This window comes from Calliopsis andreniformis, chromosome 4, assembly GCF_051401765.1.
Source record: "Calliopsis andreniformis isolate RMS-2024a chromosome 4, iyCalAndr_principal, whole genome shotgun sequence".
In the NCBI taxonomy this organism is placed as follows: domain Eukaryota; kingdom Metazoa; phylum Arthropoda; class Insecta; order Hymenoptera; family Andrenidae; genus Calliopsis; species Calliopsis andreniformis.
The window spans coordinates 14,397,670-14,425,205 of record NC_135065.1 but is presented as its reverse complement, the minus strand read 5'-3'; the positions used below and the strand labels follow the sequence as shown (position 1 = coordinate 14,425,205).

General features: G+C 39.0%; 2 protein-coding genes and 1 long non-coding RNA gene across 13 annotated transcripts; 2 read left to right on the top strand and 1 right to left on the bottom strand.

Annotated features, from left to right (window-relative positions):
- Positions 1-164: 164 nt before the first annotated feature.
- On the bottom strand, positions 165-4,238 carry Flash (FLICE-associated huge protein). The gene is made up of 3 exons (XM_076377134.1): positions 3,993-4,238; positions 3,715-3,911; positions 165-3,611 (listed from the first exon to the last, which is right to left on the bottom strand). Exons 1-3 carry the CDS (start codon positions 4,053-4,055, stop codon positions 635-637), a joined length of 3,237 nt encoding a protein of 1,078 aa, XP_076233249.1. The 5' UTR covers positions 4,056-4,238; the 3' UTR covers positions 165-634.
- On the top strand, positions 4,146-27,096 carry Cno (adherens junction formation factor afadin). Of its 11 annotated transcripts, XM_076377114.1 has the most exons (28): positions 8,312-8,452; positions 10,221-10,332; positions 10,506-10,698; positions 10,864-11,145; positions 11,277-11,560; positions 11,845-11,944; positions 13,846-13,942; positions 14,183-14,471; positions 14,562-14,680; positions 15,500-15,796; positions 16,078-16,357; positions 16,487-17,143; positions 17,328-17,576; positions 17,714-17,854; positions 17,960-18,025; positions 18,128-18,201; positions 18,282-18,400; positions 18,652-20,271; positions 21,098-21,202; positions 21,446-21,587; positions 21,709-21,972; positions 22,049-22,496; positions 22,596-23,167; positions 23,275-23,407; positions 23,511-24,315; positions 24,441-24,712; positions 24,878-24,990; positions 25,096-27,096. In XM_076377114.1, the coding sequence occupies exons 1-28, from the start codon at positions 8,436-8,438 to the stop codon at positions 25,382-25,384; spliced, it is 8,139 nt and encodes a 2,712-aa protein (XP_076233229.1). In that variant the 5' UTR covers positions 8,312-8,435; the 3' UTR covers positions 25,385-27,096. The 11 variants fall into 11 exon arrangements, with proteins under 11 accessions (XP_076233228.1, XP_076233229.1, XP_076233227.1 ...); XM_076377113.1 differs by lacking the exon at positions 8,312-8,452 and adding an exon at positions 4,146-4,819 and having other exon boundaries at positions 22,049-23,167; XM_076377112.1 differs by having other exon boundaries at positions 10,506-10,695; positions 22,049-23,167.
- On the top strand, positions 6,129-7,483 carry LOC143178464 (uncharacterized). The gene is made up of 2 exons (XR_013001789.1): positions 6,129-6,351; positions 7,353-7,483. It is a non-coding gene; the product is annotated as an uncharacterized LOC143178464 (long non-coding RNA).
- Positions 27,097-27,536: the final 440 nt, after the last annotated feature.

Sequence of the window (27,536 nt, the reverse complement as noted above, 5' to 3'; positions counted from 1 at the left end):
ATCTTTTTCTTCATTGCTAACTTTAATGTTGGACGGGGATTCGTAAAGGTAAAAACGATGACTACGTTCGAAGATATTTACTTACAGAGCTCTTAATGTCGTTTTGTATCGTTTACGAAGTTATAATGGAGAACGTGTGAAAAAAATATGAAGAAAAGAGAATATCGGGATTTAGCGAAGAAAAATGTATTTCAAAGAATGACGATCTGTCGTAACGATTACATAAGATGACTAAAGATGTACATTTGGTAAGATGTACATATTAACGGGGTACTAAATGGTACCGTTGTCAGATTTCGGAGTTTATAAGTGAGATGAAAAAATATCATGATTCATTGCGAAGACTAAACCTTTTTAGGTCTTTCAATTTTCTCGTTCTTCCGTATTCGCCCATCTATGTATTTCTGTAAATTTCATTTCGATGACGAATCGCTAAACGATTCAAAGGTAATAAACATAGATTCATTGAACTACAAATCATTATGTACACTTTATGTACACGAGTTATTTACAATTGTTCTCTTATACATGTATACGTAATTAGTTCCTGACTCCAATCTTTCATTCGAATAATGAGCATATTTTGACACGGTCTCACCCAAGAACCGATCGTCGTCTCGTCTTCGTCTACTAACTACGATCGCCTACAAGCTCTTAATTTTGATACAGAAGTACGTACGATCGTCTTCCTTGTGCTAGACGAATTCACATTGATCTCGTGATTATTATTTATAAGAACAGTCATATTTGCGTTATTGTTTGCCAAACATACAGGTTTTTTGCGACGCGCGAACACCACTATTTTCCCGTCAACATTCATCGACGACTCGTTAAAGCGACGTCCTTCACCCTCTCTACATTTAACGATCATCTCCTTCTCTTGCCCTGATTTTCGTATAATATTTGCATTTCCTTTTGCTCCTTTACCTTTGTCGCTTCCGCAATCGTTTCGATTCTTTTTAGTATGGACATCATTACCTTCGCAATCTTTATTCTCGCCGTGCAGATTATCGTACAGCTGTTTATTTTCAACTTTATCGTCACAGGTTTCTTTGTCTAGACTGCGATTATTATTCTCCATACTGGTTTTATCATAGTTTTTATCGTTACCTTCTTTTCCTCCAGACGAATTAAAAGTAGTTGTAGAAACATAAGAAGATGATTCTTGAAAGGAGAAATTATTCTTGTCAGGATTATTTTTCACCGAAGTACCGGATTCCATTTTTATCGGGATCAATTTATTTTTTGTAGTATAATCGGACGCAGGATCGGTTCCCAATAATTCGATGAGAAAAGTTTGCGACGCGTGTTCGATCTTTTTTACAAAACCTTCGACAGCATTTTTTTCGAACGTAATCGACGACATTGTTTCCGTTTTCGAGTCTTTATTGTCCAAGAAATGTTCGGAAACGTTTGGAGATGTATTTCTTGGCGCTGTTGTTTCGAGTTGTTCGTTACTCGGCTGCTTCTTGCCATCGTGCGAGAAAATTTGATCAATGTTCGAATCCGGCACGCGAGATTCACTGGAATTTTCCCTGTTCTTACAATCATTTTCATGAACGATATTAGAATTCACAGAAAGTTGTTCGTCCGACGTGGATACTTCTTCAATATTGTCCTCTTCAGAAGCATAGTTGCGGATAAATTTCTCGATATTTTCAACATTTTCCACATTTTCCATATTTTCGACGTTCTTAACGTTCTCGTTAGCATCGAGGTATTTCTTGTTCGACGATGCAATATTAGCATTCGAGATTCTTGATAAACATGGCGATACGTGCCCCAAGAAATTCGTTACTTCTTTCACACTTTCTTCCGTGTTTTCTGGTTTTCTGTTTGTCGTATCGATCTCTTTGCAGAGACTTAATCCGCTACGTGCATCTTGCGAATTTTCCAACATTTTATGTTCGGAGCTATTCTTGCTCGGACTATTGCATGGACTTGTTGGGATTTCGCCATCTTCGAGCTGTGTAATGCTCGATTCATCCGCACAGTTTTCCGATTCCTTCTGAGACTTTCTTGAGATCTGTTTTGATTTTGTTTCTTCAGTTTGACTGAGATCCTCGACGGAACAGCTGCTTTTTCGAATGCCCCTCTTCGATCGTGAAACCTTAGAGTATCTCGAATGTTCGATAAGTTTTTCGTTACCGGAATTCCTATGGGGATACTCGTTACACTCGAGTCTTATTTTTTCCCGTTTAATCGTTCTGTCGGCATTTTTCAATCCTCTGGACTCGTGTTCGTCATGACAACCACTAGCTTCTCCGTTCTTCACTCTACCTTTTTGCGGATTTATTGCGGAACGCCTCGTTCGGTCAGTCGTAATTCGCGATTCATTAGACGATTCTTTGTCGCACGCCGGAGTATAAGTTTCCAATTTATCCGTACTTGTTCGGAAATCGTAACGTTTATCAAATCTCTCTCCGCAATCAGCATACTTGTTGCTGTTGTAATACTTGCCTCTGTTATATTTCTCTTCTCGACACTTATTATTAACGTACACGGATTGTGACCATCCACGTGAACGACGACCATTTATCCTCGTCGAACGATGATCTTCTCTTTGCTTCCCTCGATAACGTTTGTCGACACTGATCCGATGATCGTCTCTGTTCAAAGTCTCGATACCACGATCTATCGTATTCTTTTTATCCGCTATGGATCTAGAATTGTGGACGTACTGACTGTATCGTTTCGATACATGCTCTTTCGCATATTCCTTTTTGTCGCACAATACGTCCGTTTCGTCTCTTGTTTCTTTCCTCTCATTTCTATGTTTTCTAACAAGATTTTCCTGTTCACGCTTCTTAATATTTATATTCGAATCTCGATCACGTTCTACGTCTGAACTTTTTGAGCTGCGTTTTAATCGTTCCGATATATTATCTAACGATTCGAATTTATCGTACTTGATGAGACTTTTCTCTTCGATGGAATCAACGGAGATATGGTCGTTTATTTCTTTATTTGTTGTATCGCTAAGAAGCTCCTCTTCTGAGAATTTTGTCCGTTTTGCATTAACAGATCGATTTGTCTCATCGTTTGCTCTTTTCCCTGTCCATTTTCTATTGAATGTCAATTTGTCTTGAACCTTAACGTCCGATTTGCCTGTATCATTCGATGAGAAATCTTTTGTCGTTAGTTTTGGTTGTATTACAGGGTTTTTAACGCGTTCGCTTTCTGTATATTCTATAACCGTAGATCCCTGAATATCTTTCGAGTCGCAGGAATTAGTACCGTGCAAAGAACCATTTTCTTTGTCACTTTCAGGCACATATCTTTCGACATACTCATTAGTATTTCCACTGACGTTAAACTTATTCAGCTGCTTATCCTTCTTTTCCAAATTTTCTTCATCGATGATCCTTTTATGTAATCGTTCACTAAAAACTGTAATAGGAGTCAAAGTAGACTTGCTATGGTGTTCTTTGATTGGATTATACGAATGTGAATCTTTTTCTGGCATCTTGGGTTCATGTTTGGTAGAAGATAAAGGAAAGTCAACAAATTTATAATGGTTGTTCGTAGTAGACTCGTTGGAATTTGATTTATGAACAACGTATCCATTAGTTTTAGCGTATATGCCTCTCTTAAATACTGTATCGTCCAATCTATAATAATAATAATATAAACATTAGAAAAACTACATAGCATAACGTGATATCGCAACAATCGAAGAAGCTAAAAGGATGTTCTAATTGAAAAGTTACGCACTTTTTTCTTAAATCTTCGATCATCTTATCCTTTCGAGCAATCTCCGCTTTTGCTGTTTTCAACAATGAGAACAAATTAGTTTCCAAAGTTTCGTTAACCTTTTGACAATCCTGCAGCTTCACTATTAATTCTGTGATTTGTTTCTCCAATTCAACTCGTTGATATGTAGTATTTTCCTGATTGTTTGACACGTTTGTCTGTAGACAAATGATTCTCTTATGTAAAATTAACCTAATTTTGTGAAAAGACAGAAAGTTTGATTTAGTTGTAATACTCACACTCTCGTTAGTTTTGATATCGAAACTCGGTAAATCTTCGTAAATATCAATACTATCATCCATGTTTTTTATTTATTGAAAGCTAAATCTAATCGAAAAGCTCTCATTTTGTTGTCTCCACACCCCTCTTCTTTCGATTACGCATCGTGGCGGGACGGTGCAGGACGTGCAGGATTGGGTTTGGGAACAAAACTGAATCTGTACTCTGTACTGATCTAACTGATTTGTGCACTGTAGGCTATCTCCCTGTCTTCTGTAGTCGTAATGTAGTGTACGTAGACTGTAGAATAACTATTTTACGTCAGTAACACACCGTTGGTATAGAAGTTAATCGTTCGTCTCATTTATGTACATACGTTGTGTGCATATGTATGTGCGTATGTACAATACCTACAATTTATTATCGTGGAATATTACGTCATTGAGTGATAATTTATAACTTGGTGTTATTAATATAAAATACATGCTGTCTGAAAGTGTCCGAAACTATAACGAGAAGTGAAAACGCGTGCCATGTTACGTAGTAGAACGCAATGATACGTGTAATTGTTAATCGTTATTTACTGTAGCATAGCACTTGGTTACGTTACAAGAAATGAATAAATTGAACAAAATATGAGTATGGAAATGTTTCGCTTAACATCGAGGTTTTAATTGATACGCTTAGTTCTATGATTCCTAATTTACGCAATAGTTACGCGAAGAGGTTATATCAACAAAGATTGAGTATTCTATACCGTGCGCAACGAGGACGACGAAGCAACACACCTGTTGGAATTAGTGACTGCAAGTTGTGAAGATTTTACAAAGGGGACTGGAAGTTTATCGTTAGTATTTTTTTCCTATTTTTGATTCCTATTTATATAATTAATTTTTATTTACATAAAGTAGTAAATCTTACGCTTACTAGGGACTTGGTCATTTTACACTTTTATATATATTATTTGCGTTTTTATATATATATGTATACGTACTTCACTATGTTATACATATGTATAAATCGAAGTAACAAAGAATACTCAATTGTGAGTTTCGTTGAGTTGTCTGCTTGATAATTGAATCAGTATTTTACTACTGTCTAATGTGGAATCAGTTCCACAGATATTCGTACTCTTATTATCTACAAAAGGAATGCGTTGTAACCATTTGTTGCAAATGAAACAATTGCTTTTGTGTGTTTAATTATGTATCGAACATAAGATTTACTTCTGCCAATTGTTTTTCTTGCATCAACATACCTTTTACCTTCTTAGCGCAATATAGAAATTATTTTGCATTCTTTTAGAGTGGTTTCCAATTCCTTTTGATTCATTTCTATACTACTTGAACAAAGCTTCAACTTAGAATAGATTTTTGAATTTACTTGACTGATACGGATACTTTTGTAGGTTGTCAAGGAGTACAGTGTAAATTAAAATTCTAATATTTTGGTTACGAATTACTCAATTTTGTTAAAATTTGGCTGGAATAAACTTTTATATGCGTGTAACTTTGTCGTAAAAGGTTTATTAGAGAACCTCAAGTGCATCGCTTAATTTCAATAAATTTCTTATATATGCAATGGGGGTATTATAAATACTTATGAGACTGATTGCGTGTGTAACGCGATGATAAACATAACCTGTGGTAGTATTGAATAATGTATTCGCAACGGCTTTGCGTTCAGGCGTATAGGAGATATATACACTATATGAGTGTATTTACAAGCCGTTGAAAGAGACGTGAATCGTTGAGATACATATGTTTGTTGAGTATGCGTAACATCGATTCTCAAGGATTAAAAAGCGCAGTTATTTATTGGTAGTGGTGACTTTTACTTTAACAATTTGACTGTTAATTAGGAGGAACGGTGTCAGTTTGTAAGTTGGGTCGGTCGTGAAACTCGTGTCGTGAATGGTATCGCATGATTCTGAGCATTGCGCGTAATGTAACATTCATAATATTCGCGCGCGAACATCTGCACTGTGCTTGACATGTACGCACGCGCGCACGAAAATACGAGATACGCATGGATACACGCATTCACGTACATACATGCGTGCGTATGTGCCTCTTTCTCTTACACACCGTATGTCGTTATATAGTTTATTACGTTTGCGCGTTTTACACACGAATTAAGTACTCTTTTCGTTGAAGTGTCGTTTTCGGTTAAATTGGTTCACGTTCTGATTGATGTTGGAAATAAATGACGCTTGTCATAAAATTGGCACAAAGCGAAGCAATAATAACTTCAATTGTGCTAGAAAGGTCGGTTGCGTGCTACGCAGTAGAAAGTTGACTATCGTTAACTATCAATGTCGCGAGAGCAAAGGAAAAAAGAAGAAAAGAAGGGAAGGCTCTTTACTTTTCACTTTTCAAGGTAGCTGTGAAAAAAGGTGGCATTTTTCTGTAGCGTTTATGATGAATTTTTCCTAAGCTTCGTTTCCTCTATGTAGCTGTGAAAAGAGTTCTTTTGAAACAGTTCTAAGGGGTTGCTTCAATGATGAAGTGGTTGAAGCACAAGACGCTTGACATACACAGACGCACGTTTCGTTTACAAACTTGAATCCTTTTTAGTTTGTTCTTTTTTCCTCTTTCTGGTCATAATCAGTCGACGGAATAAATTTAGGGTCTTAAATTCGTGAGAACAGGAATTAGAGAGAAAAAGAAAGTTTTTAAAATAAACTGTATCTATATAATTTGTTAAGGTTAATTTGCGTTCGTCGACATATTCCTCTGACTGAAATAAGCAGGAAGAAGCTAGTTAAGGACAATAAATTGACCATTCGGGCGTCCACTCCGAACGGAGCTATAGTAACTCGATGGCCTAATACTATTACATTCGTGTCATGCGTATGCATGTGTACATACGATATATACATACGTAAGTACATAGTTAAACGCATTTTTGCGAGGACTATTTTAGGAAAAATGATTAGTATTATTTCTTTTGGCATTGTTCGATTTCGCATTATGAAGTGCTCCACCGTGCAGAGCTTGTGTGGTGTCTAATAACGTAATACATAATGAAGTTACGAACGAAGCCATAGAACAAAAATCAGATTGGTTTCGCTAATGTTCCGCTCTTGCGGGGCCAGCAGTGGGACGCGACATTTTACAAATCAACGTAGTTGAAATATCTACGAACCTATCGTTACTTTATAGTTAATGCCATATTAGTATTATTATGGTTATTATTGTTAGCAAATGATAGAAAACAACATGCACACATCATAAGTAAATACTACATACATATTTATGTTAGTGCCGCCGCATGCGGTACCTCTTCTTGTATCAAGGGTGCACGTATAATTACCTAGATGGCAGTGTATCTTCACTATGAGATTTAAAACTATGAGTTGTATGCGTATATCTACACAGACGAGGATAGCAAATCAGGTTTAATTTAATGCCTATCAGATGGAAAGGAGTCTTCCAAGGATTACGAACGTTGAGTGCATGATTAAGAGAATAGCTTGGATCGGAGCATATCGAAACAAGTTGTATCGCGATATGACAGTGAATGATAGAACGAACCATAACGACTAATAAACGGAAGGAGTATAGTTTGTGAAAGAGAAAAAGCTATGGTCGCGATAAAAAGAAATAGGAAAGATGAAAGAGGAAAGGGGAAAGGAGAAAGGGGCGAAGAAAAGTTGGTGGTAGAAGAAGTTGTCTGCTGGAAAGAAGTAGGAAGGGGGAAGGAAGGCCGTGGAAAGGGAATAAAGTTGGTGGGGCGAACGACAGACAACATAGGAAGAAGTAACGCCTTCCCCTACTTTTGAGGCCCAAGCTTTTCCGAGCTCGTTCGCATCGGCGGCCAGTGGTTGGATGGTAATTACGCAGCGAGAGACTCGTTCAGATGTCGTGCGTAAAAGTTACTTGTGTCGGAAGAAACTTTGGGTGTGGCGTTTTTTTTGAAAATATTTTACGTAGGGATTACTGTTCAGTTTTCTTGTTGCACATTACGAATAATCAGTAAAGAGGACGGAAAAAAATATTGGATTCTCCGGACAAGTGTCTCCCCGGTTAAAGAATCGCTGTATTCTGTGTAGTACTCCCTCTTTCTTCAATGACCGAGAAACAGTGTTGTATTTTCGTCGGATTTCAAGAAACATGTATTCGCTCTGTCGAATTGGTTCAATCGAACGATCGATCACGTAATGTATGCGTGTGTGTCGAACAGTGGTATCTATTGGAAAAGTAATAAAGAATGATTGATGGGAGGACCGATGAACATACTGAATATTGTGCACGGGTATATTTAATTGAAAGCTTCTCTACTGCAGCAGCTCCGACAACTGTATCGCCAATTTTTCCAAACGGGTGTAAATTATTGAATAGTGAATATATTCGTGTGAGTTTCTATCATCTCTTTTCTTCTGAAGGAAAACGTTAAGAGTTGTATTTGGATGATCGTACACTTCTCTGCCCTGCTGTATTTCACTCGACCACATTAGAAGCATGACAGTGTCGGAAGTGTAAGTACGATGACGCATCAACCGCATTCTGTCTCCTTTACTTTCTTGTTCCTCCTTCTTTCTACCTTTGGTTGTATTTGCTCCATGATATGTTCCAATACTTCTTCTCTTATAAAAGTACATGATAGTTGAAAAAAATTAGAATTTTTTTTATCCTTCTGGTAGCATTTTATCCTCAATCGTTTGAAATCGCTAATCGTAAGTGTGTTGTTAGCCCTATAACGTAGTGTGCCATATCAATGAGTTTTCTATTATAACTCTATTGTAGTTACGCTTTTGTATTACATGGATATGTGGTGACTATTTACTTAACGAAACGTGAATGAACAAGAGAGCGAGAGATAGAGAGAGACGAATGCACGTTTTCTCTTTTTAAATTATAAGTAATGAAACTATTTTATATATTAGAAATTATGCTGATATAGGTGAACCAAGCAAATTTGACAGATCTAATCATGAGATTTATACGGACAGTACTATGTTAAGTAACAACAAATGATCATAGTAATAATTTGAAATTAATAGTGACTGATCCTCGAAAGAGAATTAAAAATTTGTATAGAGTGAAAAAACTTGTACGATCGTTAAATTAACGAGATACAGATCGAAAAGAATAATTCAGATGGAAAGTGTCGATCGATAAGGTTGAGGTGCGTTCGATGAAAAAACTTCGCGCCAAGAATGATCAGTCGTTGGAGAGCATATCTGGTTTGGTCGTTGGTCGGTCGGTCGGTCGGTTGGTCGGTCGGTCGGTCGGTCGGTTGGTCGGTCGGTCGGTCGGTCGGTCGGTCGAAGAAATAAACGATGAACGGTCGTTGAAGAATCGTGACTAGTGATTGGTGACCAATGATCGGTGAATGTTGAAGAAAAGGAGGGAGAAAGAAAGGGTTATGTAGCGTAGAGGGTACTCGAGCGTGTTCGAGTTACTCAAGCGCGCTTTTAAGGTTTTAAAACCACAAACGTCGTCAAAGGAAATAGGAATGCATGGTATGCGAGTCAGTCTCAATCTCACAGTCGCCCGTCAAACGCGTTTCTTTCCGACTTTGTCCGATTCTATTCGAACATAGCCGAGTAGAACCGAATCGAGTCGATCGAGACCGATACTAACCGATCCCTTTCCTGTCGACCGTGAAAAAAGACGCTTTAGTCTGTCGCTCGGTCGCAACTTTTTGTACATTGCACGAATTTGGTCGTTTCGAGGATCGTATAAAAATCATGTTTGCTTTCTAATGCATTTTAGAGGCGTGAAAAGAGCGCGCAATAACTGATATCTTGCGGTAAGGTACTTTTCGTCATCGCAAAAACTCTGTATATCGCGCGCGTACTTCTGACCACATACTACATACTTGCGTATGTCTCCCTCCTCACATACGTGTTTCTCAAGGGCAAAGGCAGGAGATTCGAAAGGACGCGATTTGCATTTGTTGGTGTTGTTTTTTTTTTTTTTTTTTTCAATTACTTAAATTGAGGATTAACAAAAGTAATAGTAGTAACAATGATAACGATGATGACGACGAAAACGAGGACAACAATAATAGTAAAAGGATGATAATAATAAAAGGAACGAATTTTGTGAGAAAAAATATCTAAGCAATGTTAATAAGCTCATTCATGTGCTCGTTAATCAACTTTCTATTGGCTACCTATACATCTAGTAGAAAGTAAAATGAACTTTGCAAGGACGGCGAAAAAAGAACAACTTTTCAAGTGTACTGACATTCGCTATTGTTCGCTTTATATTTTTCTCTTTTTTATTTGAATTTTTCAGAATGGCCACGGAGTTTGCAAATAAGAAAGCTGAGCGCGAGGCTCTGCGCGGTGTGATTCAACAATGGAACGCCAATCGTTTGGATTTGTTCGAACTTTCGGAACCGAACGAGGTAAGGACTACATACATACTATCGTACCGTACTTGCATATTGCTCTAGTCTCTTTAGCCTCTTTTTTTCCTCTCTATTGAGATTGATACTTTCAGTTAGTACTCGATAATAATAACCATCGATGATGACGATAATAGACAGTACTCACGACTTGCGTTTATTGAATTTTTCAGGATTTAGAATTTCATGGAGTAATGAGGTTTTACTTCCAAGATAGCGGACAAAAAGTAGCAACGAAATGCATTAGAGTGGCATCGGATGCAACGAGTCAAGCGGTGATTGAAACTTTAATCGAAAAATTTCGACCAGATATGCGAATGCTCTCGGTGCCGGAGTACGCTCTTTACGAGATCCATGAAAACGGTGGTAAGCAGCTAAGCAGGTGTTTCTCCATTTTCTTTGTTTTCTTGCGATTAGCTATTTGCTTGTTTGCGTGCGACAGAAACAGAGCATAAAGAAAACAGTAATTGTGGTCCGAAGTATTTAGTGACCCGAACGAAATAACAATTCTCATATTAATCTCATTTACAGAAGAACGTAAGCTCGAGCTTGACGAGAAACCATTATTGGTGCAACTAAACTGGCACATCGACGATCGCGAGGGACGCTTTTTACTGAGGAGAATCGATGACAAGACGAATGCTCAAGGTGTTGGTTTCTCCACGAGTGGTTCTAGTTTCCGTAGGAAGCTAAGCAAACGGGAAAAGAAGCAAATGAAAAAACAAGAGAAGCTCGGTCGCCTGAAAAGTTTGGAACAGGATGAGAACGTGTTAGCTGTCGATCAAAACGGAGTGGCGGAGAAACTTTATACGGGTAAGCGATGTGCGTAATTGATCCGCGTATGCATGCGACGTATGCTCGTTACATGTATACGTTGCATTTTTAGCGTGTGTGGATGCTGTTCAAGATATACTCGAAACGATACGCGTTGGTTGCCGTTTTAGAGCTACCCGAAACTAGTTTCACCAGAAGCATTTCGAATCCGGAAGCTGTGATGAGGAGGCGTCGTCAACAAAAATTGGAAAGGAAGTTGCAACAGTTTCGAAGCAAAGATGGTGGTCCTGATACCGGCGGAACGTTGAAGATATATGGCGAAGCACTTTGTAAGGATGTCCCGTATAAAACTTTGCTTTTAAGTGTACGAGATACAGCGGTACAAGTTGTACGTGAAATGCTATCCAAGTACGGCTTGGAGAAGGTCGATCCACAGCAGTATTGTCTCGTACAGGTTAGTACGATCTTCTTTTAATATACATTGTATGTCAGGCAGATATACTGTCGACGCGGGCCTGCGACACCTATCGGTACAGAGACGGGGAAGCAGTTTCGATACTGATAAGATCAACGTGTGCATATGTACATGTATGCCAAGCGTACACCGTTACGGGCTTATCGTGTTTCTTCAGCGGATGTTTCTTTTTAAAGGAACAAGCAAGCCATGGCATATTGTATCTATTGAATCATTGATATAATCATTAACCTATCTTAAATTTGGCTTTGAACGTTGCGCAGGTGAACAGCGAGAACGTTAATGGGGGAACGCAACAGGAATACATTTTAGACGATGACGAATGTCCTCTTGCCATTCTTATGAATCATCCTTCCACACGTGGTAAGTTGGTCGAGTTCGAACGTATTCTAATCGGCAAATGTAATGTTTGCGTGTTTATCGTTCGTTGTGGTTCATTCGAGTAATTTTACAACCAATCAATCTGATAACGGTGTTTTCGTATTGCTGGCGTTCGCCGTTCGCCGTTCGACTCGTCACGTTCAGTTATCCTGTGTAAATCAGTAAATGTACGCGTGCGCGCGCGTGCGTCCCTCCATCCGTTAGTGCGAAACACCGACCGCCTACCCTTCTTTTTCTTTGCAATGCTTTCGAGTCCAGTTGTGCAACATTGCTACAATATAATTCATCAATGCCCCCGTATCAGTTGCGAATCAAATTTGAATGCGGCGGCAAACGAATATCGTGTAACAAGTGCTTTTGCTCTTATTATCTCGAATAATTTTCATTTAGATTCGGACTTTTATTTTCATACAGAAACGGATATACGATAATAATATTTAATAACTGTACCATGAAACGAAATTGATCGTTTAACAGAAGAGATTGCATGGAGTCGTGGATAAAAAGATACTGTGAGACGAGGTGCGAAGTGACCGGTCGTGCCGAATAATGGTGCAGATTCGTAAAGTGTCGAGCGATGATCCTTGCGTAAGATATGTTTCGAAATGGGGTGATCGAGGATGTCGTTTTCGTCGAAATTTCCCTCACGCGAAACTCATGCGTTTTAAGTCGAAACCAAATCTTTTACATAAGTACTCTCAGATTTCTTACGAAAGATAAGTATTGATTTCTTATTAATTTTAATATCGAAATTGAAAGGAAGACAACGTTAATGTTTGGGTAGAGCAGTAGCAAATACATATATTTGTTGTTTAACCGATGAATTATTAGCACAATGGGTTAGTAGCATTTACGAATCATACCGTATCGCACTAAAAGAGTACAATATTATACGAGATTTTGTTACGATATTTCCAAAGAAAAGAACGGAACCTGAAAGATAGAGGACCAAAATTCTGAAAAGGATCACACATCATCGTTAGAAAAAAAAAAGGGACCACATATTCTCAGGGACCACGCCGGAAAAATCGGCTTGATTCCATCCAACATGATGGATTGGGGAATTAGACGTAAGAATTTTGGCTCAAAGTTTTACAGTTTTTGGTTTTTTCTTTCTCATTCTTTGCTTTTTCCTTTTACTCTTTCATTCGAAGCAGACAGTTATGGTTGTACGCGTGCGTAACCTTCATACACAGTTGGAAGAGATCGATCGCAATGACTTATCTTGTTTATTTACGTCATTGAAACTATTACCAACTTTTCTATTTCAAATACGTTCATCTTATGGAAATAACTTATTAATAAACGACTAAACAAAGTTGTTTTCCCCTCGTCCGATGATGACGCGAAAGCTTCCGACCGAATAAACATATTCTGTTTATCGTGTATTTATTCGTTTTTTGTTTGACGAACATTTTCGAAATATCGAAAGTGCGTTTCATTGGTCTACTAAATGTCTACTATTTTCTTTATGTTAATTGAATATATATCGTTCGACGACTAAATGTCGAGCTCGTATCGATCACTGTAGAAAATAGACTTAAGAAAGCGCGCTTGTGTCGACGCACGTGGACTATGTAGGTCAGTTGAACACCCTATCATAGAACTACAATTGTTCCTCGGTATATTGTTTCGCGCTTTTTACACCAATACGTATAGAGAGAAAGGGAGAAAAGAGGTAGAGGAGAGATACACCACCTACCTGTATTTCTTTTGGGTTGAGGGATCACGTGAGACGGATATTTGAAAGTTTAAAATAAATTAATAATATCGAAATGATTGATTTCGTTGATAGAATGAAGCGTAACAATAATTATGCATATACAAGAATACATGAGGCTTCGAATTTAGAACCTTTTTTTTTTCTGCAATTTTGTTTTTAGGTTCGATTATGTTTCATGTACGGAGGAGGCCCGCAGATTACGTACCTCGGAAACGCAAGAAGAAACCAAGCGGCAAATGGAACGAATTCGATCATAGGTACGTAAACGTTAATAGTCGCATTTAAATTTCATGAAAGAATATTACCAAAATAGGTACACGGAAAACGCTGAATTTGTAATTGAGAAATCGTGTACGACAACTTGTGTAAATAGTTTTCCTTTAAAGTTGTTACTTGCTGTAATACATTAAAGAAAAAGAGTGAAAGGAGAGAGAAAGAAATTGGGTAGGTGACTAACAATAGGAAACATTAGTAACATAATTTACAACAAATAATAGGTACGAGGACGAAAGATTACCATTTCTATTGGAATTGAATCCGGATGGTAGCGATATTCCGAATGGTGCACGACATCGGTTGCAACCTAACGTAACGGAGGTGGGTTCGGAAAGGCCTATAGGTCCGCAAGCGGTGCAAGCTCAAACCCTTACTTTGACCGGGCCAACTGTTATGCCGAGACACTGCGTGATCGCTTTTACGGAAAATATCGTCACACTAACACCTTGCTCTAGAGACGCTCATACATACGTAAACAATCAGAGGATACATCAGACGACGATATTACAGGTAAAACGTTGATAGCTGTAATTTACAAGACTAATAACGAAACGTATTCATTACTGCGTTTCTCATATGTACATTTCTCTATTCTTGTAGAATGGAGCGATTATTAAATTCGGCAGGTTGCATACTTTTCGATTCATTGATCCAGCGCCTGAGGAACGTATCAGACAACGACACGATTCTGGAAGACAAATCGAATATGGCTACGAACGGTAAATACGTTTATATCATGGTAGAATAAATGTCTTTCGCTCCGTTTGAAATGTGAACATTATACCGGCTACCTGAAACATGATGTACGGTGTAAGGAGTACAATATAGTAGGATGTAGGTTAAAAAACGCGCGATCTAAGCAAAATGTGATGGTACATTTACGGTTTAGAGGGATGGTAGCAAAGCTTGAAATGAAACAAAATATATACCTATGACGTGGCAGTACATTCGATTAATCTCGGTAATCGTGTCAACATAAAGTTACTCGTATTATTTCAAGATGAACAGTAGAGTGTGCACATTGGCAAGGTACAGAATATTTAAATAAATTACTGAATTAACAAAATTGATAAATATCTACGAAATTATAAGATCTGCAGTAATTGTCAGTGAGTGATGTGTATATTTCAAGTTTAAAGTATGATTATTTTGGACGTACACCGGGTCAGATATGTTGCTCGAAGACATCTTTTGCTTCATTTAAAGCTTTTCTTGTAAATATTACATATATACATATATCGCGTAGACGCTCTCTGTAGAGTATACCATCGAACCAAGAGAATAAGAAAATTACTGATAACAGTCTGAGCTTGAAAAATGAGGTAAGAGTAGAAGAGCATATAGTGAGTAGAGAAACCTGTCTATTGTTTTGATAAAAAAAAGTGATGCAAGCGTATGCGTTTGGTGCACGCTTATTCATTAAACGATTTGTTCAGTTAGACAAACTTTCTTTCTCTTGCACCGGCGTTTTTTTTCGTTCAGGACGCGTGGTTACGTTTGCTTTTCTGTCCTGCACGCGGCTTGCTTTTGTACCGTAGACGCTCCCCAGACTTGACCGGTCAAGAGACAAGCGTGGAAAGGTACAGCTCGACATCCGAAACAGCAAATAGTAGCCAAAATCAAGTTCAAGGTCAGATTCAGAGCCAGAATCAACCGAATCAGGATCAAACTTGCCATCCGTGTAGCCCGAGCAAGTCCATACCAGGCTCTGGTGCTGCTTGTTTCGCTCGAAGCCCCAATCACGCGTCGGAATCCACGCACAATTATGAAACTACCTTCGATCTCGATGGAAACGTTGAGACTGCCAGTCTGACCAGCAGCAGGGATGGTAACAGGTAATATTGGATCATGCTTTCATTTTCTCTGTCTATATCAACTTGTTATCTGCCTCCTACCCACTTTTATCCCCTTTTCTTTACATTTTCTTGTATAATCTCGTCCTTTTGGAAGGAATAGTATACTAAGATAGGGAATACTGAAATGCGACGAAATGACAAAGAAACATTTTGCTGTAAGTCGACCGTTGACAAGTATTGTTGTTCGTCGACTCGTCGTTTAATAAATTCATCTTGTCGTATGTTAAATAACGAATGACGAATCACCTTTGTCTCTACAGAGCATTACAGAATGACCGTCAATCACGTGGAACGGATCCTATTTTACCAGCAGTGCTCGAATTTCTTGAAGAAACGGAAGAGACATTCTTTCATGCGGTGATCACGGACGTGGAACCGTCGGTACCTCAATTCAAATTAGCTCCAACGTACACGCTTTATCTGGCGGCACGATATCGTGCCAGTACACATTATAGACCGGAATTACAACCTACGGAGAGAGCTCACAGATTGACCTTGATGTTAGCAAACGTTGCTGGTATGATACAACGAGTGATACAGGTAGGTGTGCGCAACGGTGTCGTAAAAAGTTGAGGTGGGAAAGGAAATAGGATAGAAAAAAATTGGTGTGAAATGTTTATGTGTACTCTACGTAGCTATCTTGTGGACTTATTATTTCGTAATTGGCAGGAACGGTACATGGATGCATCCTCGTTGGCTCTATGGCTAGCAAACGGATCGGAGTTGCTTCATATGCTGAAAAATGATCGGCACGTTGGTGCGTTTTCAACAAGAGCACAAGACATTCTCACGGAAGCAGTTCACACGGCGTTCGCATCGTTAGTCCGGTGTATCTCGTTGGAATTGGCTCCAGCGATGTCCCAGTTTATGGCTGATGCGGACGAACCTGCGAAAGAAGCCGGTGTTCTGCAAATATTTTCGAGTACGATGGCTCTGCTGAGGCGATGCAGAGTGAATGCTGCTCTTACGATTCAATTGTTCAGTCACCTGTTTCATACGATTAACGCAACCGCATTTAATGCTTTGGTTTCGAACGCGAATTTGTGCGTAAGATGGTTCGGCCGTCGATTGAAGGCAAGGTTAAACGCTCTTGAGACTTGGGCCGAAAGGCAGGGCCTCGAACTCGCGAGTCAGTGTCACTTGGCAACGATTATGCAGGCAACTCATCTCCTCCAAGCGCCGAAATATAACGCGGAAGAACTTGCTACTTTGAGTTCTACCTGTTTTAAGTTAAATTCGCTTCAAGTCAGAGCATTGTTGCAAAAGTATCAGCCAGCCGCGGACGAGCCGAGACTTCCGGCAGAGTTGATCGAAAACGTAGTCAGAGTAAGTCGAATTACATGCTCGCGGTTGCGCGCACATGCGCGTGCGATCGTGCTCGTGCCTACATATACTTGATATAAATCCGTTTTTAATAAATCCATCACCTCTTTTTCGTTACGTTAAGTCGCGTTAAATCGCGATAAATCACGTCGAATCATATCTAATTAAATTCGAATGAAAATTTCAGGTAGTCGAAAGTGTCGCAGACACTCTTGCGCGTGCTGACGGCAGAGAGATTCGTCTTGAGGAAGAACCCACGCTTGCGTTGGCTCTCCTTCTCCCGGAGGATGGATACAGCAGCGAAGTGATACGTGGTGTGCCTCCTGGATTAGCTGAGTTCTTAGCGCCTCTGCAACGAGATGGTCTTTGTCGAATGGCGCCACAACCAACTAGCAGTGGATATTGGACAATATACATGATAGATCATCATAATAACGTGAGCTGTTTTTGATTTTAAAGAAGAGAAAAACCTTTTTTTTCCGACATGTTACTCTTTACTTTGTCATTTGATAACGTGTACGTGATAATAACGTGCCGCGATAAATACATAACGAATCTATTTTTTTCTTATAGTTTCGCAGTCCTAGCGCAATGAGCAATAGATCTGGAGGCTATTCTTGTCATATGGGATCTAGCCCACCTCAGCCGGAAATACATGTGATAAAGTTACACAAATCCACCAACGGAATGGGTTTGAGCATTGTTGCAGCAAAGGTGAGCTGAACAGAAATGATTGATTTATGAATTCGGTTGATTTCACCAATCGGAAATTAACGGAATATTTGAATGAGATATACATGATTGAAATACGGTTTGCAGGGTGCTGGTCAGGACAGGCTTGGAATATATATAAAAAGTGTTGTTGCGGGTGGTGCTGCTGATGCTGTAAGTAAATTTTATAATATCGTGAACACGTGTGCAATTATTTGTTAGCAGCACCGTGCATGGAGATGCTCGTATACACGTATACGTAATTTATTTGCGTAGGATGGCAGATTAACAGCTGGTGATCAATTGCTCAAAGTGGACGGACAGAGTTTAGTAGGAATAACTCAAGAAAAGTGAGTAGAACATGCTTCTATTCAATTCTCTTCTCTTGATAATTGTCATTTGCACAGTCAGTATGTCTACCTTCTTTCAGAGCTGCTGAATATCTGGTGCGTACAGGACCGGTAGTGACACTTGAAGTTGCCAAACAAGGCGCTATATATCATGGTTTAGCCACTTTATTATCGCAACCCTCGCCTATTATGACTAGAGGTGCGTATTTATCTTTATTTTCACAGAGGTTTATTTTCATAGCGATTTATTTAAAAGTACTGTGTTTCATGATTAACGTGGATAAACTTTGTAACGAACTCGAAAGAAAAAGGCGGTGGCATATAATTGCTCGAAGGGGAAGGGACTATTTCATGCTTTCACGCTTTTTTTGGTTGTTGTTTATAATCTGTTTTTGGTCAATCCGAGTGATTGCTTGACTAACGCTTTACTAACTGATTCTTTCTGAGCAGCGCACAAGGTTCGACCTAAGTCTGAGCACTTGGAACCTTCAACGGTGCAGGAAATGAACGACGAGCAGCCATCTACGTCACATTCGATGGGTAATCTGTCGAATGTACCAAGGCACACGATCGATTCGGCGGAACGTTCGATCGAACCAGTATCAGGTGCGATAACATTTTCGGCTTCTATGAGTGGTCACTCTTATGGAATCGATTTATTAAATACTTCGAATCGTTCGAACAAAACGTGCAACGAACTTGAGTCGAGTGATACGAGATCGCGTGCGCAAGTTAAAAGTTCGTGGGAATTTGTACGCGCGTCGGTGAACAGCGATTGCAATGTCGTGTCATCGGTAGAAGAACCGTTAAATGAAAAAAGTGATATCCCCCCGTGTTTGCTGGATAACTTACACCGTTTCACTCAACATTTTCCGAATGTGCCTGACGTACAAATGCGTTCTTCTTGCCCTGTTGCTCGAGTTACAAATAGCATTTCGATTACCCCAAACTCTGTAACTGCGTGCGATTTAAACGAATCCTTCCCGGTTGCAACTATCAAACCACACAGCTTTTCTCTTGAATCTATACCTTATATCGATCAGACAGAAACGGATGACACAGCATTGATTTCCACGGATGAATCGAAGGAAGATCGCATAGAAAACAGCGTTAAGGAGTGTCACGTTGGCCGAGTAGCTGATGTTTCGCGATTCTTGTGTCGACCTGGTACTATCGTAGATGATTATTCATCGACAAAAGATACGAAAGAAATGAAATACGAGCAAGGAGAGGTAACTATGAACGAATGGCAGAAATTCGCAGTAATTAAGAACATACGATTAAACGATGAACGAGAAGAGCTAGTACAGGAAGTGGAGAGCAAATTAATAAAAGATGAAAAAGATAAAGAAGTCGAAGAGACGTTAACGATTCACTCGATAGGAGAAGGAGAATTGACAAAATGTAAAATGAAGGAAGAAAAGAACGAAAATTTTACAGTTTCGAAGATGTTACCTAACGACACGAATTTGGAGTTGAATCTCGATTTATCTGTCTTAAACCGCAATCCATCGAATGATGTTTCGAATTTCAACAAGTGTTGGAAGTCACCGGAAGACGTGCGCCTCGGATGTGGTCGAGTAGCAACCCTGGCTAAACATTTTTCGAAACTCGGCGACACTGAATCAATTGAATTGACGTTGCATGCACTCAAATTAAGAAATCATTGTAGAAAATTTGCATCTGAACCGAATTTTGACTTGCCGCTTAACTCAGAATTATATGATTTACGATCAAACTCATATTCGTCTGGTGCATTCGGCAAAAAATCGCAATCTGAATTGAACCTAAGTAAGAGGACTGAGGAATACCGACGAAATTCGATGCAACCACTGCAGAGCGATCGTACGTGTGACAGAACAACGATGATGAATACGGCAATGAAAAACAACAACGGTGGAAACTGTAAGGAACACGCTTCTTCTATTGATAGTAATAGGTTGTCGTTATCAGAGCAACAGCATGTAATAAAACAACTCGAAGAAATGTCTAATCTTGACGACATATGTGCATACGCCAGATCAGATCTGGTCTCGTCCAGAATTCGTCCAGGAGGTGATTCTTTCTCGCGTAAGCAACTGACACAAGATTGGTCGCGCATTCTGAATGTGTGCCTGCCTAAATATTTCAAGACGATCATTCGTTGATACTACACGCTGTATTAATTGGAGTATACTTCCAGATCGTTTTTCATCACGCATGTTGAAATTTTGTCGTCGAAAATTTTTATTAATTTTCCACCTTTATACGAAGAAACGTTATTCGTGTTTATCGTACACGTTAAAATGATTTCTTTATGTGCCATATATTTTACTTAAGATTAGAAATATATTTTTTGTCAAATAGGTAGCTGATGTTCGTTAGTAGTTTGTGCAGATCAAATGGAGCTCCACACATATGATTTCATATATTTTGCTGTCTTTAGTTCGTTCGTTCGTTATGTTCGCCTTTGTTCGTTTTCGTACGCTTTCGTACGTATTGTAACAACTGACACATTCAATTTTGGTCATGCAACTACGAATGCGCACATAAATAGTGAAAACATTCAAGATTAGTTGTATGTACATACGTGTATGCCTGTTTGTCGTATGCGATTACTTAGATTGATGATGCATTTAGGTCTAATGCACACGATGATGCTCTTGCATTACTTTATGTAGAATATAAAAACACCGTGAACTCACAGTGAAATTGTATCGCTTATGTGCATGGAGTAAAATGTATATGCATATACATGTGTGCATAGTTGCGTGACCAGAATTGATTCTTGATGATATTCGCACGCATCTGCATGCTGTTCATTAACTTGCTTTTAAACGCTATAAACGGTTACTTTAGTACTTGTACATTCGAGGAAACTCCAGAAATGTGTTTCTGCATCTTGTGCTTATCGCAGGACCTCGTCGCATGAGCGAACGTGATTTACCGTCACGGCTTGGATGTGATACCACCGCGCCTCAGCAACAGATGCATACCAGCAAGTCCGTGCCAGCGTTGCACAGTAAGTAGTACTACTCAATTGTCATTTTGCTCGTCACATTGCGTTTGCTGCTATCTTTAACATTTAATCATACATTTCCACATCAGTTTAGGCAATATGTTCTCTTCTCTAAGCTTTTCGTTAAATTTTTGTTCGTCTAGAGAGGATGGAGAAGGGGAAGGGCAGAGTGGGGGAGAGAGAGAGAGAGAGAGAGAGAAAGGAGGGAGAAAAAAAAAATGATATTCATTCGATAATTTGTTACAGATGTAGGCACCGACAGCAAACAACAACACGAAGTGTTTAATCCTGGATACAGCAGAGCATCGTCCAGCAACAGCGTTACACCACCTGTTACACAACCTCCGTCGATGACTCCAATTAATAATTCGACATCGCTGCGTTCTCGGTAAATATATTTCAAGAACATAGAATATTTCTCGTAATTGTTCTGTACGTTATTCGCAAATCCGAGGGATCTTGCAATCTACAACACTCTGACAAAAGTCTATTTTTCTACTATAAAATAGCTCGAGCCATAATTTACACGATCCAGTGAGAATGGGAATATTGCCGCCGAGTAGTCTTGTCAGTAGACAGCAATCGTCGCCTAATTTAAATCCCGGTCAAACGACCGTAGGTAATAACGGATCGACTACGATTGGAACAGGTCCAACAAATATACTTACTCAAAGTAACGAAACTGAAAGATTTTATCAAAATTTGAGTGTATATAGAAATCAGGATTCGATGACGAAACAACGATGTAGTCCCTCTCAGCAATCAGACGACAGGTGGGTTGTCTCGTTTATGTTTTTTTCTTTTCAATAGTTTGATGCATGGTGAGGAGATGATGCTTTCGTTCTTTAGGAACCCTCTACATTCGCAAAAGACTGCCAGAGGTTCTCAAAACTCTTTGAATCGGCCGTCTACGTTCGAAGTAAACCAAACTAGAGACCGGCCGTTATCTGCCTATGTATCCCAAGCGCAGCAACAGCCTTATCTTGGAAATCAGTTGCAACAACAGGTGAACACAATGGCGCCTTCAAGATCGCAATCCTCCAGAGACATAATACGGCAAGAGGCAAAGCTTCAAGAAATGCAAGAAGAAGTTAGAAGGCGTGAACTGCGCGGTGGTGTTCCAGTTCCGCCCACTCAGTATCGGCCAAGCCTGTACAACATAAAATCAACTATCATCCCTCAATCGACCAATTCAGTCGTTCGACCAATTAAATCGATCGGTTCTCCATCAAACGTGGGATCAAATCTCGTAACGGCAACACCTACGTCGACGATTTCAACAGTTAATCATGGCGTGGTGAGGCATACAAACGCTTCAAGTTACGGTTACTTAGACTCGCAATATAGTCCGTATGTACTTCAATACGGAAAATCACCACCTACTCATTTGCACCAGCATCAGCATCAGCATCAAGTTCAGGCGCAACCTCAACTTCAATCCCAACAGCATCAGCATCAGCATCAGCATCAGCATCAACATCAACATCAGCATCAACATCAGCATCATCAGCATCAGCATCAGCATTCGCAACAACACCAACATCAACACCAAAGTGGGCAACAACAACAAAGCCACGGGCATATTCAATATGTCACGCCAGCGTCAAGAGGAAAGAATGACTTGCCTCGTTCGCAATCGAATGGGATGTCACTCGATTATGGAAGGGACCAACCCGGTGGACAAGACTACATAGTTAAACCGTATTCAGCGAATCAAACTCGACAGTATGCTCTCGGATCGCAGTATTACATAAATGATAATTCGGATGCGCGAAACGATCAGTATGGCGGTGAGAATGACACAAGTAGAGCGCAAACCATATCGGAAGAAACAGCTTCTATTCAAACTAATGAAGTTGGTACGATGCGCTCGACGCTCCCTGGAGATGGTTTCAGAGAGAGTCCGCCTCCACCACCGCCACCAAATACTGCAACTCATCCTCTCTATAATAAACAGCCAGATTCGAGGTAATATAATATTGTTTGATTGTTCGTTGTTTAATACATTTGCTGAGAAACGTGTGTTAAGCGACATGTTCACTAATAAAAATTGCCTTTATGTTCTTTGTGTACAGATATACCGCTAGTATGCAAGATCCTCCTCGAGGAGGTTATTATCCAGCAAATGGTACAGCAGGAACTGCATTACAGCCACGGCAGTACCAATACAGCGCCACGAATCCCTGGCAAAGAGAAGAAAGGGAAAAGGTAAGAGATAGACGAACGAAGATTTTATGAAATTGTTCAGCAAATTCAAATAATACGACATCACAAATATACGAATGTATGTACATCTATGCAAATTATTTAGGAACAAGCCCGTCGAAGAGAAGCTGCAAGACAGTGGCGGGATCAACAAATTGCAGAATTGAGCTCATTGCCTCATAGAAGTTCGCAACAAGAGGAACAACTTCGAGCTCTTCAATTGGAAAGAGATTTCCAGAAAAGAGCCGAAGAAGCTGCAAATCAGCAAGACGAAGACGAAGAAAGCAACGACCTGGATACCGAGAGTATACAACGAGTTCAAGGTTTGCTACGTACAACTACAACTCAAGACCGTGGCAATCTACCGGAGCAACATAATCTTAATTTATCCAGAATTAGTATTGCTAACCAGTCCCCGAGAGGGAGCCATGTTGTTCAATCCGTTGGAGGATCAATGCATTCTACAGCCGTTACCTCGCATGGAATTCTCGGTCAACAAAGCGTGGCAAATATGTGTTTAAATCCAGCCGACAACTCTGGCTCGCATTTGTCGCTTAATCTTCAACATGAACAAACGACGCAAATGCAAACGGGACAAGTAACGACGCCATCTTTGATTCACTTAGGCGCTCCTCAAAAGCCTACTTCGCTTGGTGTTCTTCAGTCAACTGAAGACAAAGAGTTGCAACGTAGGCGTGAGGAAGATATTAAACGAAAAGAAATAGAGTTGGATGAATCTTTGAAGAAAAAGGATGAGGAGATTAAACATCAGCATATGCAACAAGCTTATCAACAACAGCAATCGCAATTGCATTTACAACAATCACAAACCCATTTCAAAAACCAACAAGTGTTACATTCTAATATGTTGCGGTTGGAAAATTTAGTTATTAACGGACCAAACATATCTTGTAAGTAAAAGAAAGTATGTATGTATAAGTAAGTGTATACATGTATGTTACACAGAATGAAACTAATCATCGTACAAGTATCGTCCGATTCAAAAGTGACAAAGACTTGTATGTGTATTTTATAGCAACTCAAAATGGTAACAATGATGCACCGTTACCACCGGAACGGGGTTCTAGTTACGCGGTAATGTCGCAGCAGGGTGCCCTCAGATCGAATAACGCAAACGCGTCTAATATCATGACATTAACTCATTCTCATCAATCAGCGTCCATTAAGAGGGTTTCGTTTCATGACTCAAATGCAAACGCAGAATCCGGGCAACGAAATGTACCATGTGGTAATTCAAATACGGCTGCTTCGTCGACATCCATGGATATCATTACACAAGATCCAAATGTAAGGTTCTAATTCAACAACATTCCCTTTTCTCTTCTCAATTTCGACATACTTCCACAGTGTCGATTACTAAATTAAGTACTGTAAATATTATAGCTTTTTTGTATTTATGGACTTGTATGCATAATATTTTTGTCGATACTTATATTATAGTTTTCTTTTCAGAATTTTATCAATGATGCAGAAAATTTATTGGCATCGCCAAAAACTCCAGAAGGATCTGGAATACCGATCACTGGAAGTACACCGGGCGTGATAGGTGCCCAGGAGGTTTACAAGTATAATCACAGTGTTATATCGTATTGCTATATTAAGTTAATTATTGCTATACGGCAACCTGACAATTGTACTTTTTTCGTTTACTCGTTTTGTTTTTCATTTAGGGATCCGAGACAAAGGCGACTAGCTGAGAAGCAAAAGCAGCAACAAAACTCTCAAATTGGACCAGTTCCGGAAAAGCTTAGTTTTAAGGAAAAAATGAAAATGTTTGCAATGGAAACCGGAGAGGATGGAACGCCGCGGGATAAAGTAAAAATTTCGCGTGCACAGCGCGAAATCGATAATATAGGTAACAATCCTGCTACGTTGAACAATAGCAGCAGCAATAACAATAACAGTAACACCAGCAACAGCAATAACATTATTACCGTCAATAATAACAGTAGGAATTAAGACTGAAAGTCTAAATTTATTTTCTTTGTAAACGTGTTCTGTCGTTTACAACATCATTCCGATGCAATGAGAAGCGCTGCCGAAACAGGCAGAACTGAATTCAATTGGATCTAACTTTAATAACACACTGTTCGATATACAAGCACATAGAAAATATGCATATAGAATGCATTGAAATTGAAATGCATTTCTTTTATAATCGAATTATTCCTCAACAATCGTAGCATTTGTTCCTTTCAACGTCCACGTTTATCGTGCGACTGGATTTCTTTCGTCCTTCCCTTCTATGGACCAATTTTTAACGTCAATATTTGAACATGCTGCGCAAGTAGATGACAGCGATTACAAGAAATATATTTTACTCAGATACATTGCGTCCACAAATAAAAGGTTTTATATATATAAAAAATATTGTACATAGCTAGTATTAGTTAAGTTTTTAGTATTATTTGTTACTTACAATTGCTCTTTATATTTATATTTATATTTGCTATTACATGTATCGAATATCAAATATCCGTGTGTGGCCCCCCCCCCCCCCCCCCCCCCCCCCCCCCCAAATTAAAAACACGTATGCAAATTTTCATTATTCAGCTAAACAAAGTGACAGCCTTAATACAGTCGTTTGATGGAACGTACGCAAAATAATTTAAACGGAGAGCATTTGGTTTAAGAAAATTGAAGTCTAATTCAATAACAGTAGTTGACATTCTTCCTCGTCTTTTCCTATTTTCACAGTTCTCCATTATGCCATGACGATCATACGTCAGTTTTATTGTCATTAACGATTATCTTCAGTACGGAAAATTGGGTTAGAAGTTTCCCTTCGAATAATTTAGCGTAGTGGAATATTCTAACAGTAGAACATAGAACGATTAGCTTTGGAAAAAAAGGGAAACTGTGCACGCATCGTATAGTGGATCCCCGTTGCACAGTAAGATAACTTTTCGTTCAACTTTTACATTTATTGTAACAAGTTTCGTAGTTTATCAGTTTAATTTCTCTAATATGCGTTACACCAATTGTAATATTACATTCAGTTACTCGTAAAAAATGTTACATATAAAATTGAAGAAGCATAAACGAATGAGATACACGTGTAGTGCATATAAATATTCATCTTTGTTGTGTATAGCAGATAGACAGTATAGTTGCACTATATTTTTTTAACGTACCTTCACAGTCTATTGAAACGAAGCTGATTCTTTGGTGACTTAAGACAAGTATTCTGCGATTGTAAACCGTATCATTAAGTATTATCACAGTTCATTATTCAATACATAGCGTTATGATTAAACGTTTGAAGATTACATATTTTTAAACTATTGTAGAGAAAGTATGATGCGAGTGAAAAATAAAAGTTACCTGTAACTTACGGTGATGGAAAAAATACGCTAGATGCGAACTTCTCATTGAGTAGCTAATAATTGTATTCCATGCATTTTCTAAACTTTTAGCAACACCTTTTATTGGCATACATATGCATACGTAAACTATACTGTGCAGAGGAAATACTTTTATTCAGAAAATAATAAAAAATATATTTTTGTTGAAATAGGAAGTATTTAAAATCGTGTTCTTATTGAGAATGTTAACATTAATAATAGCAATTACATAATTCTGGTACTCGTATGTACTTGTTACAGATTCGATACACATATGTATATACATACATACAACAGCAAATAAACTTTGAGTCGGTTCAGCGTTTATTTTTTGATCGCTGTGTCTATTACTCAAAGAAAAGTAATCTAATGGGTACGAATCTAATGGAGAGTTGACAATCTTCTTCCTCTCCTTCTCTTAACTGGCTCTCAACTATACATTTAGTAGATAAAAAGAAAATGCAGAATTGACGATTTCTCGGTTAAATTTTATAGTAGCAATTAAATTATAAGTAACATTTTCAAAGAAATCCGCGCAAACGGCCAATCAAACAAACTGCATCTGTAAGCATCTCTACGTACCGACGAAATATACTAATAATTTATCGAGTAGTTCGTTAGAGGGCGTACATGCGTGTTACAGTCGAACTGGCATCGACTGGAAATTTGCCGGGGGAGGCGACATTGTCGCATTAGTCGGAACGGAACCAGTCGGAACCAAGAATTCCTTGGTCTTCGATTTGTAAAATACAGTCGGGTGTGCATTT